Source organism: Henckelia pumila, chromosome 2, assembly GCF_033568475.1.
Source record: "Henckelia pumila isolate YLH828 chromosome 2, ASM3356847v2, whole genome shotgun sequence".
NCBI lineage: Eukaryota > Viridiplantae > Streptophyta > Magnoliopsida > Lamiales > Gesneriaceae > Henckelia > Henckelia pumila.
Window position 1 is genome coordinate 18,012,830 of NC_133121.1, and position 18,718 is coordinate 18,031,547.

Below are 18,718 nucleotides of genomic sequence, written 5' to 3' on the forward strand. Positions count from 1 at the left end.
AATGAAATAATATAATGATGTTAGAGACAAATGAAGATACATTACTCATTTGAGATATAAATTAAAAAAGACATATATTAAATTTAGGAGTAAAATGAAGAAAATTTTTGATGTGATTTACACACAAAAAACGGTCAATATAACATCCACATAATAATATAGAAACTTGGAACTCCTAAAAGATAGAAAATTAGAAATCGTTCTCTGTATTAGTTTTTTTCACAGCTAAAACACATGTATTTGGTAACTTGCACCCAATAATTTAAGATTTTTTTTTTTTTTTTCATTTTCACACTTGACAATTCAACACGGCTAAATTGACCATATATATTGGTCTCTTGACTGTCTCTCCATTACAAATCAAACTAATTTATATTTATAATAAAAAATTATATTTATTTTTGAGATCATCTCACAATAATTTATGTCATATATATATAATATAACACAATACAATATTATAATACAGATTAATATATATAATATAAAAGATTCAGAATTTCAGGTATAGGGTAAGAAATAAAAAATAAAAAAAAGAAAGAAAAAAGAAAGTCCAGTAACTATGAATGCCATGTCCAGACCTCTCTCTCTCCTCAGCTTCCTCTCTCTGAAATCTTCCTTGTTCCGCCGAAACAACTCGTGGATCTCTCTCTCCAAGTCCACGTCACTCCTCTTTCTCTCTCCGACCATGGCTCCACGTAAAATTACCAAACTGTCCCTCCCGCCAACAATCTTCCCCTCCATGTCCTCCACCTGCATGCTCACCTCCTTCACCTCAAGCTCCGCGCCGCCGCAGTTCACCACCACGGCGCACTGAACTGAGTTCCCGCGGCTGTCGGAGGCCACTGTGGCGTAGCGGAGCTGTAAGTCCTCGCTAATCCAGAGCAGCCGTGCCTCCACCGCCTTCTGGCTCGCCACGTTCACCGCCCGTTTGTTGGCGGGGTCGATCAGAATCCAGCTGACCCTCAGCCGCTCCTTCGCAATTTCCCTGCACGCGCCGCCCGGAGGCGTGGGGAATGGGACTGTCTCTTTTGGGTTCAGGAGCTCCAGCCTGAAAGGGGAACTCATGAACCAAGAGGATAGAGTCTCGGTTCGCAGGACTTTTGAGTACACCGGCTTGTTGTCGTAGTAGATATCCACGGCGGAGATCAACTCCGAAGTCTCCGGCGAACATGTTCTATCCCGGCAGTTGTGGAAGGAAGGGAAAGAATCGGAGTAGAGAGAACGGTGGGCGGAGGGGAAGGCGGAGACGGCGCTGCGTACGGCGGGGTGGGCGGTGGAGGGCCAAGTGGAGTTGCAAATACGCTGCCACAGCTGATCTTCGTTGCATAAAGACTGGAAATGAACGGAAGCGCAGCTGGTGGAAGCGAGAGCGGCGCCGTCGAGTCTTTTCAGGATGTGGGATTGGACGATGTCGGGATGAACGACTGTTATCGAGGTTCCGGCGGCAGCCGCGGTGGCGGAGATTTCACTAGAAGACATTATTGTTCAAGATTTAGGAGTGGGAGTATTTGGTGGGGGTATCGTGGGATTTGAAGAATTTGAAATCTCGTTGCGATGCAATGAGTAGTGACAAAGGAAAGGATATAATATGGATTATTAAAAAAAAAAAAAAAAAAAAAGGGTTTGACCTGGAAGGGGACTCATTTTAAATGAGTAAGAGGCTCATTGGCTGATGCGGAGGGTAAATCGAGGGATGTGCACGAGCGGCAGAGACCTGAAGGAGGGAGCACATGGCCCAATCCCCAGAGCATAACCCACAATATTTCAGTAGGGAATATGCTCCACACGAGGATCGAACCCGCAACGCTGAAAATTTTTTTTCCACGTCACCTCATGCCTTACCAACTCGCCTATGCCCCTGTAGTCTAATATGGATTATTAATACTAGCCATTGTTGCGCACAATTTTTGCGTATGTAATATATATATTTATATATAATGTGCTCTATATATGTTTAATTTTTATTTTAAAATATTTTTTAAAATAAATAAAATATATAAAATGAATGTAACATAAATTTTTTAAAAATATGAAACACGTATATGTAATCATTGCTTAAAAACATATAGTGATGGAGAAAGTGGGTCTACACATAGTTGTGGAGAAAGATAATCTAATTTTTATTATTAGAGAAGGATAATTAAGTCATAACATATATAAGACCAAAACAGTTGGTCTAAGGGATAAAGCTATTATAATATAAAAGACAAAAACTCTTATGAGACGATCTCAAGAGTCATTTTTTAGACGGATTTCTTATATGGGTTATCTATTAAAAAATATTACATTTTATGCCAAAAATATTAATTATTATTATAAATTTGGGTAGAATTGACCCATTTCACAAATTAAACCATCTCATAGGATAGTTATACTCAATACAGAAAGATATAAAATAGAATTGAAGGGGTTTATTTTATTTATTATTATTATTGTTATTTGAAAGTGAAGGGTTTTATCTTTATTTATGCCTGCCTTATGGATATGGTCAAATGTGGGCTCTGGTTCAGATTGTCTTTGAATTTTTAAAGGTTATTAACTTATATTTTTTAGAGCCTGTTTGAATTTTGTAGAGATTTTTTAAAATAAGTTTTTTTAAAAACTATAATTTTTTGCTTTTAAAAAATCTCCAATTTTGACTTTAAAAAGTGCTTATTTAAGCACTTTTTTGGTCAACCAAACACCTTGTTAATTGAAAAATATTTTTTTTTTAAAAAAATATTTTTTTGGTCTGGCTTTTGAAACCAAACAGGGCCTTAGTAATAATTAATTCACCAAGTGTTCGAATTGATATACATAGAGTATGTAAACACTTGGTCAATGATCACATGTTCGACTCTTTTTACCAATATTTTCTTGAACTAGCATGTGTGTTCAATTTACTAACTAGCGTGGTTTGCAAGCTATAGATAGCGTTAATTCGGGAGTTTATCCAATGCATGCACGTCATTAAAAAAAAATTAATTCATTAATTTGTCTCGACTTGAATGTACACAATTAAAATAGATATCTTTGTAAGACGTTATCACACATTTATGTTCGTAAAAAAAATCGATCAGGTCCATATTTATATTGAAAAATAATATTTTTGTAATAAAAATAATATATTTACATGAATCGAACAGACTTAGATGTTTATTTTATAAAATTGAACAATAAGACAATTATATAGAAATTTTTTTAAATTATGGTTATATATATATATATATATATATATATATATATATAATATTACAAAAGTGTGAACGGTCCTAGCTAGGTTTTACCTTCTTGCTCATTTTATCTTTTTTTATTTTATAATTTAACATGTAATTTTTGCTCTCATGTAAAATATACATTTTTATGAATAAATGTCAAATGTTACTGGTAGAGCCATACTGATGATCTCACATTATGTAACAGTTAAAGAAATAAATATTTGCTAATACAATTCAAATTTTTTAAACTACGTACTTAGCTCTCACATTTTAGCTATTGCACCCAATATTTAATTATATGACATTAAATGTGTTGTCCGTAACTCACAACTATGTCATATATATATATTTTTTTAAAAAAAACAGATAAATAAAATTTTACAGATAATTAAATGTTTTCACGCTCATTAACATGAGTTGAGTGCAAAAAAAATATACTCCAGATAAGAAGAAGACATGGATTCGAGTGGATAATCATGAATGCTCATGTGTAGATATCATTTATTGTTGTTTTTAGGAATCTATTATATTATATTATATAATTTTTTTTTTTGGTGATGATATATATGCGCATCATATATATGATATACGTTTGCACATGTAATGCATATAATGATACCAAAAACAAGTTTATTAATTAACAAAGACAACCTATTATTATGCTGTAAGACATCGTTTGGTTTGAGCTATGGTATAAGTAATATATAAATAAGTAATATAATGTAATAAAAAAATAAATAAAAAATGATAGTTAAAATAGTATTGAATTTGATTGATAGATTATAGTTTGTTTGATTTGATTGATTAAATTTTATATAAAAATGTTAAATGACTATTTTGTCCTTTTAACAATAAATTAAATAAAAATTATTATTTATAAGGGGTAATATAGTAATTAATGATTTGATTGATGTGAGATAAATAATTAATGATTTGATTGATGTAAAATAAATAGTTAATATATGTATAAATAATATGATGAAAAGAACGTAGGATGAGATGTGATGAGTTATACATATATTAATTAGTAATATGGTGAAGAGAACGGTGCCTAACAGTTTCTATTATTACAGTTGTGCAAACGCATGGGTACTGATAGATTACACCTAAAAATTCACCTGGGCCCGAGCCCAACCATGAAGGTCCACTCCAAATATTTTTGAGGCTCAAGCTTATTTAAATATTATTTATATTTAATTCAAGCAGACCCTAATTTCTACAAAAGCCCATAAGAGGCTCAAGCCCAAACTCTCCGAATATCTATAAATAGCTCAAGTCACCTCATTATTAAGGTACACACTTTCTTTAGCACTATAACGCTTTACTCTCGATTATTATTCCTTGAGTAATCGCTGACTTGAGCGTCAGAGTGCCTTCGCCGGAAACCCTCCCGGCTTATCTGACTTTGTTTTGTGACGTAGGAACAACCCACTGAAGATCTCCACCGGAAACATACAAGGATCCGTTGATACTCCGGAATTTGCGGAAGCAACGTGTCATATACAAGTGATTTTTGGCTACATCAGCTTGGCGCCGTCCGTGGAAACTTGTTCTTTACGTCATTGAGAGCACATATTACTTCAAAAATGTCTCAAGGAAATAATAACAATGGAAACGCACCGCCGAGTATTACTCTCACCCGTGAAGATTTGACTGCGCTAATGGAAAACACAGCAGCACTCACAGTAAAAGATGCAGTTGCTCAGTACCTAGAAACCCGTAAGCGCAAAAGCAGCAAGAAAAAAGCTCAAACTGAAGGCTCGTCATCTCTTAACCCTAATAACGAAGACCCAAATAAAGATAAGTCTAAAGTGAATGATAAAGATCAAGGGGGACCAAGAAAAATACTACTCAAAAAGACGGTGAAGCAAGTGTTCACACAATTCATGACACCTCTGGCGAAAACAAGATAACTAATCCAACTCGAAAGGATGGATCTCGCACACATGTAACTGGAGAGAATATATCCGCAATTTTTCCATCACGTCGAAGCCCCTTCACTGATGACATATTATCTGAAGCATTACCAAAGGGAGTCAAAATCCCCAGCTTACCTGAGTTCGATGGAACGAGTGACCCCCAAGACCATATTGACAAATTCTATGCGAAAGCGGATTTGTATGATATCAGAGATGCCGCATACTGTAAAATTTTCCGAACAACATTATCAGGAAGAGCACTCACATGGTTCAATAAGTTACCCTCTTGATCTATTGCGAATTTGGAGCAACTTACTGACTACTTCCTCCAGCAATTCTCAATTAACAAGAAATACCCGAAAACAACAGCATATTTGTTCACAGTCATTCAAAAAGAAGAAGAATGTTTGAGGGACTATGTTCGGCGATTTACTAATGCGGTGCACGAAGTCTTACACGTGAACCATGATTTGTTAGCTGGAATAATGCAACAAAATTTGCGCCATCGGAAGTTCAAGGAATCAATAGCGGGAATGTCGCTCAAAAACTTAGAGGAATTATTGGAAATTGCTGAAAAATACATACGGGTTGAAGAATCTATAGAGCCACACTACTTGAATAAAAAAAAGAGAGAAGAAGATAAATCAGATATTAGAAAGCGAGATGAGAAGCGAACAACACATAGCCCCCGCCTCCAGAATACACCCCTCAATGCACGTCTGAACGATATACTAGTAGTGGCTAAAAAACAAGGATTGTTGCGTCCCCCTCGCCCAATGCAAAATAACCCAAAGCGCCAAAGTTCGGAAAAGTACTGCCATTTTTATAAATATAAAGGTCATACTATAGAAGATTGCTTCAGTTTGCGAGCAGAAATTGAAAAACTCATAAAGCGCGGACATTTGGGGAATTTTGTGGACAAATCCCGCGGTGAGAAGCGAGATGACAGGCGTCGGGACGAACAACCAAAATGTGACTATAAAAAACGCCATGATAAAACTGGAAAACAACATGAACGAGCTGATGAAAATTTGCCCAGTGGGGGAGTAATCGCCGTAATCACTGGGGGGCTGCTTGTGGCGACTCGAACAATGCAAGAAAAGCCCTTCTACGGGCAGCAAAAGGAACCAACAATTTATCTAGCCCCACATCCTTGTCGATATATGAAATTGGAATCATCCAAGATGGATTATCATTCAGTGACAAAGATCTAGAGAACCCTCTGGGTACCCATAAAGATGCTTTAATCATCTTAGCCACAATCTCCAATTTTTGGGTAAAAAAAATTCTAGTGGATTCAGGAAGTTCGGCCGACATAGTTTTTCATGATGCATTTGTGAAGTTGGGTATTAGTAATGCACAGTTAACACCAGTCAACACTCCACTAGTCGGATCTTCCGGAGAAATAGTTGAAGCTTTGGGAGAAGTAACGCTTCCTCTTTTCTTGGGTTCTTACCCCAAACGGTCTACTAAGATGGTGAAATTCCTTGTAGTAAAGGCTTCATCTGCATACAATGTGATATTGGAACGACCAAGTCTCAATATATTCCAAGCCATCGGATCGACATATCATATGAAGCTGAAGTTTTCCACTCCAGGAGGAGTAGGAGAAGCCATTGGTGACCATCGTCTAGCCAGAGAATGTCATGCGGTGACATTACGGGGTTAATCAAAAAATCGTAAAAGACAAGTTTCTAGTGAGGAAAGAGCACCGAAACCTGGAAAAATTTTACGTGAGAACGGAATACATTTGGTGGATGAGGAAGCCGAAAGCAAAGAAAGAATAATAGCAACCGAAACTCTGAAACATATGGAAATCATTCCAACTGATCCCAAGAAAACCCTAAAGATTGGGACCGAATTACCTCCTGAGTTGGAAGAGAAGTTGAAAAATTTCCTCAGTCACAACTTGGATGTGTTTGCCTGGGGAGATGAACCTCTGCCCGGAATACCTCATGAACATGCGCTCCATCACCTCCGTGTTGATCCAAAAATAAAACCTGTGAAGTAAAAGAAAAGAGCATTTGGTCCAGAGAAAAATCGGCATATAGCCGCTGAAGTGGAGAAACTCTTAGCGGCAAAGTACATCAGGTCAGTTTCATACCCAGATTGGCTTGCAAATGTTGTTTTAGTATCGAAGTCTGGAGGAAAGTGGCGTTTGTGTATAGATTTCACTGATCTCAACAAGGCATGCCCCAAAGATCCGTTTCCACTCCCACGAATTGACTTGTTAGTAGATTCGACAGCAGGATGCGAGCTGCTCACTTTTCTTGACGCATATCAAGGATACAATCAGATCGGTCTAGCACCAGAAGACCAGAAAAAATCAAGTTTCATCACTGATAGGGGGATTTATTGCTATGATGTTATGTCGTTTGGGCTGAAGAATGCTGGAGCTACCTATCAACGTCTGGTAAATACCATGTTCGAACGCTTGATCGGACATAACATGAAAGTTTATATAGAAGACATGCTCGTTAAAAGTACCCAAGCATCTAATCACTTGAAAGATCTTGGGGAATGCTTCAGTATACTCAGAAAATATAGGATGAAGCTCAATCCGGACAAATGCACTTTTGGAGTACGAGGAGGCAAATTCCTTGGTTACATGGTGTCAGAACGAGGAATAGAGGCCAACCCTGAAAAAATTAAAGCAATTTTGAACATGAATCCTCCTAAAAGTGTGAAAGGCATCCAGGAATTAACAGGACGTTTGGCCGCCCTCAACCGATTCATTTCAAGATCTGCAGACAAGGGGTTACCATTCTTCAAAATGTTGAGGAGTGGGAAAGGTTTTCGATGGACAGAAGAGTGTCAGCAAGCATTTGACGAGTTGAAAGTGAATCTGACCTCTCCGTCGTTGTTGGTAAAACCAAACAAAGGTGACACCCTGCTGATTTATCTAGCCATATCTGCGGAGGCGGTAAGTGCAGTATTGGTCTCTGAAGTAGGACGTGAGCACAAACCAGTGTACTATATCAGCCGAACTTTACACGGAGCATAATTAAGATATACAAAGATCGAGAAACTGACACTAGCTTTGGTAACTGCAGTAAGAAAACTACGTCCTTACTTTCAGTCTCATCCAATAATTATACACACCAATCATCCTCTCAAACAAATTGTCTCGAGTCCTGAAGCATCAGGAATAATGGTTAAGTGGGCTGTCGAATTGAGCCAATATGGAATTGAATATCGCCCGCGTCCAGCGATTAAAGCACAAATTCTGGCTGATTTTCTAGTAGAGATGACAGTAACTCAAGAAGAAAGCTCCACCCAGACATGGATGGTTTATGTCGACGGGTCATCAACCTCTACAGGAAGCGCTGCAGGTATAGTTGTGGAGAGCCCACAGAGAGATAAATTTCAATATGCCATCAAATTTCTATTCCCTGCAACGAATAATGAGGCATAATATGAAGCTTTCATCATGGGAATTAAATTGGCTCTGTCGGTCGGAGCAAAAATACTGATGATACACAGTGACTCCCAACTTATAGTCAGTCAGGTTAATGGAAATTATGAAGCTAAGGAAGATAAAATGCTTGAATACCTCACTCAAGTGAATGAACTTCTCTCGCGTTTAGACAGCTATGATATAAAGCAGATACCTAGAGGGGAAAATGAGTCAGCAGACCGTCTCTCCAAGTTAGCAAGCTCCTTGGCCAACATTGATAGTAGGAAAATTACATTCCTAACATATGGCAAAGAAGAAACTGATGGAAGTGATGGTACAATCTTCTGTGCTGACAGCGAAGAACCTAGTTGGAATGATGAAATAATCAACTATTTGATGCGGGGTAACCTACCTGCTAACCAAGTCGAAGCTCGAAAACTTAGAGTGCGAGCTGCTCGGTTCACGATCATTGACGGAGAACTGTATAAAAGAGGTTTCTCTTCACCTTACCTAAAGTGTCTAACGCCAGCTAAGGGAAACTATGTGCTCCGTGAAATTCATGAAGGAATATGTGAAAATCAATTAGCTGGCAGAGCTCTTGTAGGGAAAGCACTACGCCAAGGATACTTATGGCCAACGATGAAGCAAGATGCTATCAAGTTAGCGAAGCATTGTCATGCATGTCAAGAGCATGCTAACTTCCATCACCAGCTGACTCCAATCTTGCAGCCCCTAGAAAGTCCTTTACCTTTTGCTCAGTGGGGAATGGATTTGGTAGGTATTTTTCCTCCTGCTACCGGACAAATAAAATTTATGATAGTTGCTGTGGATTTTTTCACCAAATGGGTCGAAGCTGAACCATTGGCCAAAATATCCGAAAGAGATGTAATCAATTTTTTATGGAAGAATATAATATGCAGATTTGGCATTCCTCAAACCTTGGTTTCAGACAATGGAACTCAATTCTCTGGAGCGAAGATAAAAGACTGGTGCAAAGGACTCTCTATCAAGCAGTTCTTCACTTCTGTTGGAAATCCTCAAGCAAATGGGCAAACCGAGGTCACCAACTGGACCATTCTACAACACCTCAAAACACGCCTAGGCAATGCCAAAGGAAAATGGGTGGATGAGTTTCCAAGTGTTCTATGGGCATATCGAACCACTCCACGCTCTTCAACTTGAGAATCTCCTTTCAACCTGGCCTACGGAGTGGAAGCTGTGGCTCCTGCCGAAATTGGAGAGCAATCATGGCGAGTGAAACAATACATTTCATCTGGGAATGACGAATCCCTCCGAATTTCATTAGACTTGGTGGATGAATTGAGAGATGAAGCTTCGACATGAGCCGAGAGATATCGATCTTGTATGACTAAAGCATACAATGATAGAGTCAAGCCAAGGTCTTTCCAAGTTGGAGACCTTTTATTGAGAAAATCTGACATCTTGAAGTCCGTTGGCAAGCTAGATCCAAAATGGAAAGGCCCATACAAAATAATTGAGATAGTGAAGATGGGAACATATCGCCTCCAACATTCAGATGGAAGAATAATTCCCAGACCTTGGAACGTGGCCAACCTGAAGAAGTTTTATGCATAAAATGCAACTCTCTCCAATATTAGGCTATATTTACCTTTTTTTTGTTACTAGCATATGTTCTTTATGTTTTGCTATTACAATTTTTTTATGTAGTTTTCAACTAATATGATTATTTTGTTATACAAACAGATTACTTTGTCGAAAGCTTATCATATCTCCTCTCCTATACTTCGCTTACTTACGACATAAAAAAAAATTCTCAACAATAAGAGGCTTGGCCAGCCCCATGGGACATTTGAAATTATGACACTGTAAGAGGTCAAGACGAAATAATAATATTACAAGTCCCGGGATACCTCACCACATACTAAGTGGGTTTAGGACTTCCTCATGAGACAAAATCTTGGGGGACTGATCCCCTCCCAAGTACTCCAATATTAAAGCGATAGTATTTTATCCATCAAGCAACTATGCAATAGCAACTTCAAAATACAAAGAGATATGATAACCGACAAAACTGAATATATAAAAAAAAGGGAAATAATTGTTCCTCCACCAACTGCTTACGCACTCAAAAAGAGCAAACAAAATCTAAGACTTCAAAGTCTTTATTACAAATAAAAATATTGCCCAAAAGTGGCAAGAAATAATAAACTAAACTGCTCCACGGCTCCAAATAGTACTCTCCATGTAGCTTCGACACACACCCGTTGTTATTGATTATATAAGCTAAAAATTTGAACGCAAAGCTTCGATCATCTCCTCATCACCCAGACCTCCCAATAAATCTCCTAAGGGAGGATCCGAGTCATCCTCAACTCTTGCAGTACTAGGCTCCGGAATTTTAGGGTGAATCATCATAATAATTTCCTCCGGAACTAGTTTAGTATCCCGTAGTTCTTTGCGACAATCCACGACAACTTCATCATGAATAACAATCGCCCGCTAAATCACTTCATCTCTAAAAGCCGTGGATTCATGATAGCCTTCAATTGCTTTTTCTCTGGTGCTTCGCAAGAGATTCTTGCCTATTGACGAATTGAGAAAAATCTCACCGGTCTCCGATTCATGGGAATATTTTCCCCTAAGTAGCTCCATATCCTTAAACATTGCATCATACTTTTTGGATTTCTCTTCAAGATCCTTTTACGACTTGAAAAAATCATCTCGAGCCTTAGCACCTTCCTCGCTGAGTCTTTTGAACTCTCCCCTTAATGACGTTACTTCTTCATCCAATCTCTTATCAGAATTTTGGGATCTATCCTCTCAAAATTGAAAAGTATGGGCAAGCGATAAAATCTGCAGACACCCATAGATAGATAATATTATTTACTACATAAAAATAATAACAAGTAACAGACATATTGTCACGCCCCGAAACCGGGCCTAGTTGACATCGGCGTTGTTTAACAATTTAACATTGAAATAACAAGCCTCGTAGTACAAATCTTTCCAAAAACCAGTCTATTTCATAAACCATAACTGTTTTTTATAGTGAAAAACACAAGTGAAGAAGCAATTAACGTAGTAAGAAATAAGACTGAAATAAATTCTTGAATTTCCATATCTTGAACTTGATCACCAACCCCAAAATGCATGTTGTTCATCATCTTCCAACTCATCTTCGCCCGTATCAGGGGAGGGAAGTAAGGGGGTGAGTGTTTTGGAAAACACTCAGCAAGTGGGGGCCAATCGTACACACAAATATCGAATATATATACATGATACGAATTCAATAGGAGTCAAGACAGGAGACAAACAGAATACGAAACAAAGAATCAAGACATATCATAATCGAATCATAACTTATACATGACACTGTTATTCATCTCGTTAATCCTGGCTACTGATCAGTCCCTAATTGTTACTCCTCTAAGGGGACGAGGCCTTAAACGATCATTATAACCCACCGCATTAGGGCCTTATCATATCATATTTTCGGAATTTCCTTACCATTTCTTAATTTGAATCCTAACAGTGCATTTCAAGATCTCATTGCATAACAGAGGAATCGTACAGAACGAAACATAAAACGAAATCAAAGGACATGAAACGAGGAATGTACGATCGAGTTTTCAAAACAGGAACATCATTCTTTTAAAAATATATTTATTCATATCTTATCATAATGACCATGGGCTTTTACTGGTTTTGGGATCCCTCTGGGGCCTTTTCCTGTAAACGGGCTCCCTCTGGGGGGCCTTTTCCCACGCATGGGCTCCCTCTGGGGCCTTTTCCCGTAGACAGGCTCCATCTGGGGCCTTTTCCCGTAGACAGGCTCCCTCTGGGGCTTTTTCCCTCACAGGATTTTCCCAATGCACCATTATTCAAATCAAAATCATCACAAACGAACATATCACATAGGTATCAATTGGAACGAAAATGACATAATGAATCTGAACAAAGGCTTAGCAAAGGAATGCATAACGAATCATAAGGTACTTCAAAATGAAGCATAACAAAGGATTCATGTGGAACAAAAAATATACGAAATCCAAGGACATAAAACAAAAAGTGTACGATCAAAACTTTAAACGGATACTTGGTGATTTCAAACAAGAATAAGCCCAAACAAAGATTTCGATAGTTTCTTAGAATAATGCTTAGAGAATTAAAATGAACAAAAAGAGTCCAATATAAATAAGACTCAATGATTTCCATCGAATTGAAACAAATATGGCTTAAAGAAACAAAAACCCACTTACATTATTTTCGGATTTGTATACAACAAAATTTAGTCAACTTGCAGAAGTATTTTCTGAATATTGAACCGTCGGATCGACCACAAATTTTGTCAGCACGTTCATAAGGATGTGAAAAAGATTATGAACGGTAAAGATCGGCTTTGAAGATCATTTGATACCATTTCTGGTCGACAAACTGGAGTCGCTTCCTTATCTCCTAAAATCTGCCACTTATTATTGCGAAGGTCTTTTACGTAAATCTAACCGTTGGATTGAGATGAAACTTGGAAAGAATATGTATAACATAAAAAGGTATATTGTGAACGGTGGAGATTGGATTTTGAAGTAATATGGGGTGACGAAAAAAATCAATACAATGGACTTTGAAATGCTTCTTGGTTATGATTTTTCAATCAAACCTTTGGGAGTATTTATAGGAAACTTAGATCAGCTGAATGGTCATGCTTTAAGGCCATTAAATCCCATTTTAATGTCATTATCAACCAAGTAATTGGGCTGTTACAAACCTTGATCATGACTCTTCAATTTTTACATTGATGTTGGCCTTTCAACTCCTTGTAATGTTACTAAAAAAAACTGAATCTTCACATCACACCCTCCTTATTGAGAGTTTCGTCCTCGAAACTCGAGTCAACTTGCCCTTTAAAAAGAAAGGGATATATCTTGCGCATCTTTTCCTCAAGTTCTGAAGTGCCTCTCTCTCCATGTGGTTAGACCATTTTATTTTTATGTACGGAATGGTTCTTCATCTCAAAACTTGGTCCTTGGTATCCACTATTCGGATTGGACTTTCTTCATACTTCAAATATTCATTCAAGATCCCTTTAATCACGAGTGGTCCAACTTCAAGAATTTGACTTAGATATCTACAAGATAGTATGTTTGTCATGATTCCTCGTAATCGCACCATATTGTCTATGTCTTGGGTAACCAACTTGTCTAGAATAAATTCATGCGATGATGCACGAATTTTATGAGTCTATCAACGATCACCCATGATCTTATTTAAACCCAAAAATAATTTTGATACAATTAATGTCCATACAAAAAATTTCTTATTGGCATATCTCTACTAATTGAACCCAAATTACGTAATTATCTTACATGGTTCTATCAAGTTCACTAAAATCCCCATCCTCTCGGCATGTTTTATTTTAGCCGAACTTTTCTTAATCTTGTCTATAAGCATTACATACCCAAATTCCTACTAGATGAATCACTAATAGTTGAATTTCTCTCTAAATATATCCATATTTTTAAATGGTTCAAACCTAAATTCCTTTAACTGAGTTTCTCTTAACTAGAATCATCCTTAATTGGTTTACGCTTAGCTAAACACACAAGATATAGTGTGATAGATCTATGAATTAAAATTCATCCTTTCAGTGATAAGCTTAGTCTGTCGCATTTCACGCATGTCTACTTCTATTGGCTCTTCTTCATGTGCGTTCTTTGCGCTAACTGGTGTTGATTTGTAGCTAACTTGATTTGAGTACTTGCACATCCCATAACTCGTTCAAGGCCAAAAGTGAAGTTCATTCTAGAATCAGATTACTCTTAACAAATCTATTCTATCAGCCAACTATTTTGTCTTATCGGATTCTTTCTCTCCCAACAGGTCTGTTGTCCCAGGTTGTCTATCTGAACTAGGGCTACTTCACAACTATTTTTTTTTTTTTTTGCAAGAAGGTCTTCCCATCCGGATTATGGAACCTGGTGGCTTTGATACGACTAAAATGTCACGCCCCGAAACCGGGCCTAGTTGACATCGGCGTTGTTTAACAATTTAACATTGAAACAACAAGCCTCGTAGTACAAATATTTTCAAAAACCAGTCTATTTCATAAATCATAACTATTTTTTATATTGAAAAACACAAGTGCGGAAGCAATTAACGTAGTAAGAAATAAGACTGAAATAAGTTCTTGAATTTCCATATCTTGAACTTGATCACCAACCCCAAAATGCGTGTTGTTCATCATCTTCCAACTCATCTTCGCCCGTATCTGGGGAGGGAAGTAAGAGGATAAGTGTTTTGGGATACACTCAGCAAGTGGGGGCCAATCGTACACACAAATATCGAATATATATACATGATACGAATTCAATAGGAGTCAAGACAGGAGACAAACAGAATACGAAACAAAGAATCAAGACATATCATAACCGAATCATAACTTATACATGACACTGTTATTCATCTCGTTAATCCTGGCTACTGATCAGTCCCTAATTGTTATTCCTCTAAGGGGACGAGGCCTTAAACGGTTATTATAACCCACCGCATCAGGGCCTTATCATATCATGTTTTCGGAATTTCCTTACCATTTTTTAATTTGAATCCTAACAGTGCATTTCAAGATCTCATTGCATAACAGAGGAATCGTACAGAACGAAACATGAAACGAAATCAAAGGACATGAAACGAGGAATGTACGATCGAGTTTTCAAAACAGGAACATCATTATTTTAAAAATATATTTATTCATATCTTATCATAATGACCATGGGCTTTTACTGGTTTTGGGCTCCCTATAGGGCCTTTTCCCATGCATGGGCTCCCTCTGGGGCCTTTTCCCGTAGACAGGCTCCATCTGGGGTCTTTTCCCGTAGACAGGCTCCCTCTGGGGCTTTTTCCCTCACAGACTTTTCCCAATGCACCATTATTCAAATAAAAATCATCACAAACGAACATATCACATAGGTATCAATTGAAACGAAAAGGACATAATGAATCTGAACAAAGGCTTAGCAAAGGAATGCATAACGAATCATAAGGTACTTCAAAATAAAGCATAACAAAGGATTCATGTGGAACGAAAAATATACAGAATCAAAGGACATAAAACAAAAAGTGTACGATCAAAACTTTAAACGGATACTTGGTGATTTCAAACAAGAATAAGCCCAAACAAAGATTTCGATGATTTCTTAGAATAATGCTTAGAGAATTAAAATGAACATAAAGAGTCCAATATAAACAAGACTCAATGATTTCCATCGAATTGAAACAAATATGGCTTAAAGAAACAAAAACCCACTTACATTATTTTTGGATTTGTATACAAAAAAATTCAGTCAACTTGCAGAAGTATTTTCGGAATATTGAACCGTCGGATCGACCACAAATTTTGTCAGCACATTCATAAGGATGTGAAAAAGATTATGAACAGTAAAGATCGGCTTTGAATATCATTTGATACCATTTCTGGTCGACGAACTGGAGTCGCTCCCTTCTCGCCTAAAATCTGCCACTTATTATTGCGAAGGCCTTTTATGTAAATCTAACCGTTGGATTGAGTTGAAACTTGGACATAATATGTATACATACAAAAGTATATTGTGAACGGTGGAGATTGGATTTCGAAGTCATATGGGATGAATAAAAAAATCAGTACAATGGACTTTGAAATGCTTCTTGGTTGTGATTTTTCAATCAAACATTTGGGAGTATTTATAGGCAACTTAGATCAGCTGAATGGTCATGGTTTAAGGCCATTAAATCCCATTTTAATGTCATTATCAGCCAAGTAATTGGGCTGTTACAAACCTTGATCATGTCTCTTCAATTTCTACATTGATGTTGGCCTTTCAACTCCTTGTAATGTTACTAAAAAAAAAATTGAATCTTCACACATATAATAATATACTTGGAAGGCGGACGAAGCAAGAGAACGAGTTAATACTTCGGTAGGCTGAGGCAGTAGATGCAACCTGTCATGGTCTCCAATGAGGTTAGTTCCGGTTCTCCAACCAAGGTCTGAATACTTCAAATCCCAAAAAGAGCCAGCAATATGTTGGAAAACTGTGTTCAGATCAATTAGAATTGATACCCGGTGCAGCGAAAGTTTAAAAATTTTATTTTATTAATATGGAACGATTCCATATCTGGGTATCAAAACTTTACGATTAAATTGTGTAAGTAAAATAAATAATCACAATTAAATATTTTACCTTAAAATCTCGAAGCGAGATTATGGACACCAACAAAATTTAATCTGCTCTTGTTGTATATCCCCGGAACTGATGAACGAACGTTTCTTCAATCAGGTCCACGAATAGAAAACAAAACCCTCTGATTGACTGCACTAGAAATCAATCAGAAGTTTGCGTAGAGAATAAACAGATATGATCTGTTAATTCAGATTGTAATTTTTCATAAAAATCACAAGCCGAATTTTCTCCGAAAGGGACAGAAGATTTCGAAAATCCTCTTGAAATATTTTGTAGTGTTTTTCGAAAATTCTAATAATGAATTGCATGCAATTTTCGAACACTGCACATATATTTATAGATAATTTCTAGTTATAATTGTATCAGGACTCTAACTCCTTAAAGCCCACAATCCATAACTTAAGTCCAACAAGCCAAGCCTGTTGTTGTAGAAATTAATATAAAATTCATCGTGAATCCGATTGATAAACTGATTTCACCAATGTGCACAGAAACCATTTCTGCATCTTTAAGATTCAAGATAATTTTTCTGAATCCGAATTCAGTGATTTCCAAAAATGCCCATCCCTATGTCATTTTAGGAAATCCCACTCCCTTTAGTTAAGAAGTCCAACTTCTCTTTCATTAAATTTAACTCTTTAAATTTAACTATCTCTATGGGGTTTTAGTAATCCATTACTTGTGTAACCCTCAATGGTTCAGGAATACAGCTAGCCGTGGGCTCACAACTCCTTGTGACTCGGAACAACAATTTCCGACTTACCCATCGAATCATGGTAAGAGCGCCTAGCAACATCGCCCCATGATTCCCTAGGTATTACTGATAGTGCCTGCAAGAACCAGTAGATTTTGGTTAGCATACAGTACGGTCCCTTCATCCAAATATCCTGACCGAATCAACAACCATTGGTATATCGAGAGTCGTTCGAGATTCGATAACTATGCATAACATCTTGGAGATCTATTAGTGACATCGCATATGTTACTAGGATAACCCATTAACCTAAAACACATCATGTACTCTGGCCAGAGATTCGTCACACTAATATCTCCTCAGATCGCATAGGATATCCACACTCGCAAGTATGTGGTGAATCCTTGACAACAAAGCATCGACTCCTATATGTGTCGTAACTGTACCCAATCCCGACACCTGATGACCCCAATAGAGTCGATAAACGAGTCAAAGTACAGTACTAGCATATAGAGTCTCAATGATGTTTCAAGTAATAAGGACTAATGGTGTACAACCAAAACCGCGGACTTTATCCACTCGATAAGTGATAACCACTTGGAAAGTTCGAATAGGGTAGTTCGATCATTCATCATATGAATATCCATTTGCATGCTTTGAACATCTCTATATTCCATACCAATGAAACGTGGTACTCGGCATCGCAAATGCTAGTCTCAATCTCGAGCGATCCTTATCCTTATTTGCGGACGGCTCAATTGACTAGGAATAGTTTAGAATATACAGTGACTATAAGATGTATTTCATGATAGTCATCCCCATGTGCTACCACATCTTACATACACTATAGTATATTCAAGGTCTTTATCAAAACAACAATAGTATATCATAATATAACAATATGAAGAAAGATAAAGTCAATGCCATTATAAAAAAGTGTAAATTATATTAAAAAAAAGATTGTTTTACATAGAGTCATAAAAGCCCTTAACCGGGCACCCACTCTTTCAATCTCCTACTTGCCCTAAAGCCAACTAGTCATACTACGTAATCCCATTGCTTCGCGATGTTTGTCAAACAATGGTCCTGGCAAGGGCTTAGTAAGCGGATCAGCGATATTGTCTGTAGAGGCCACTCTCTCGACACTGATGTCTCCTCTTTCCACGATCTCTCGGATGATGTGGTATTTCCTCAGTACGTGTTTGGACTTCTGATGAGACCTTGGTTCCTTTTCCTGAGCAACGGCACCCGTGTTGTCACAGTACACCGGGACTGGACCAACAGCTTCAGGAATTACACCCAACTCTTGGATG

At 37.4% G+C, this 18,718-nt stretch overlaps 2 protein-coding genes across 2 annotated transcripts; one reads left to right on the top strand and one right to left on the bottom strand.

Annotated features, from left to right (window-relative positions):
• Positions 1-313: 313 nt before the first annotated feature.
• Positions 314-1,813, bottom strand: LOC140884177 (F-box protein At2g27310-like). Its single transcript, XM_073290845.1, has one exon. The coding sequence runs from the start codon at positions 1,480-1,482 to the stop codon at positions 502-504; it is 981 nt and encodes a 326-aa protein (XP_073146946.1). The 5' UTR covers positions 1,483-1,813; the 3' UTR covers positions 314-501.
• Positions 1,814-8,270: 6,457 nt separating this feature from the next.
• Positions 8,271-9,698, top strand: LOC140877301 (uncharacterized). Its single transcript, XM_073280838.1, has 2 exons — positions 8,271-8,451; positions 8,542-9,698. Exons 1-2 carry the CDS (start codon positions 8,271-8,273, stop codon positions 9,696-9,698), a joined length of 1,338 nt encoding a protein of 445 aa, XP_073136939.1.
• Positions 9,699-18,718: the final 9,020 nt, after the last annotated feature.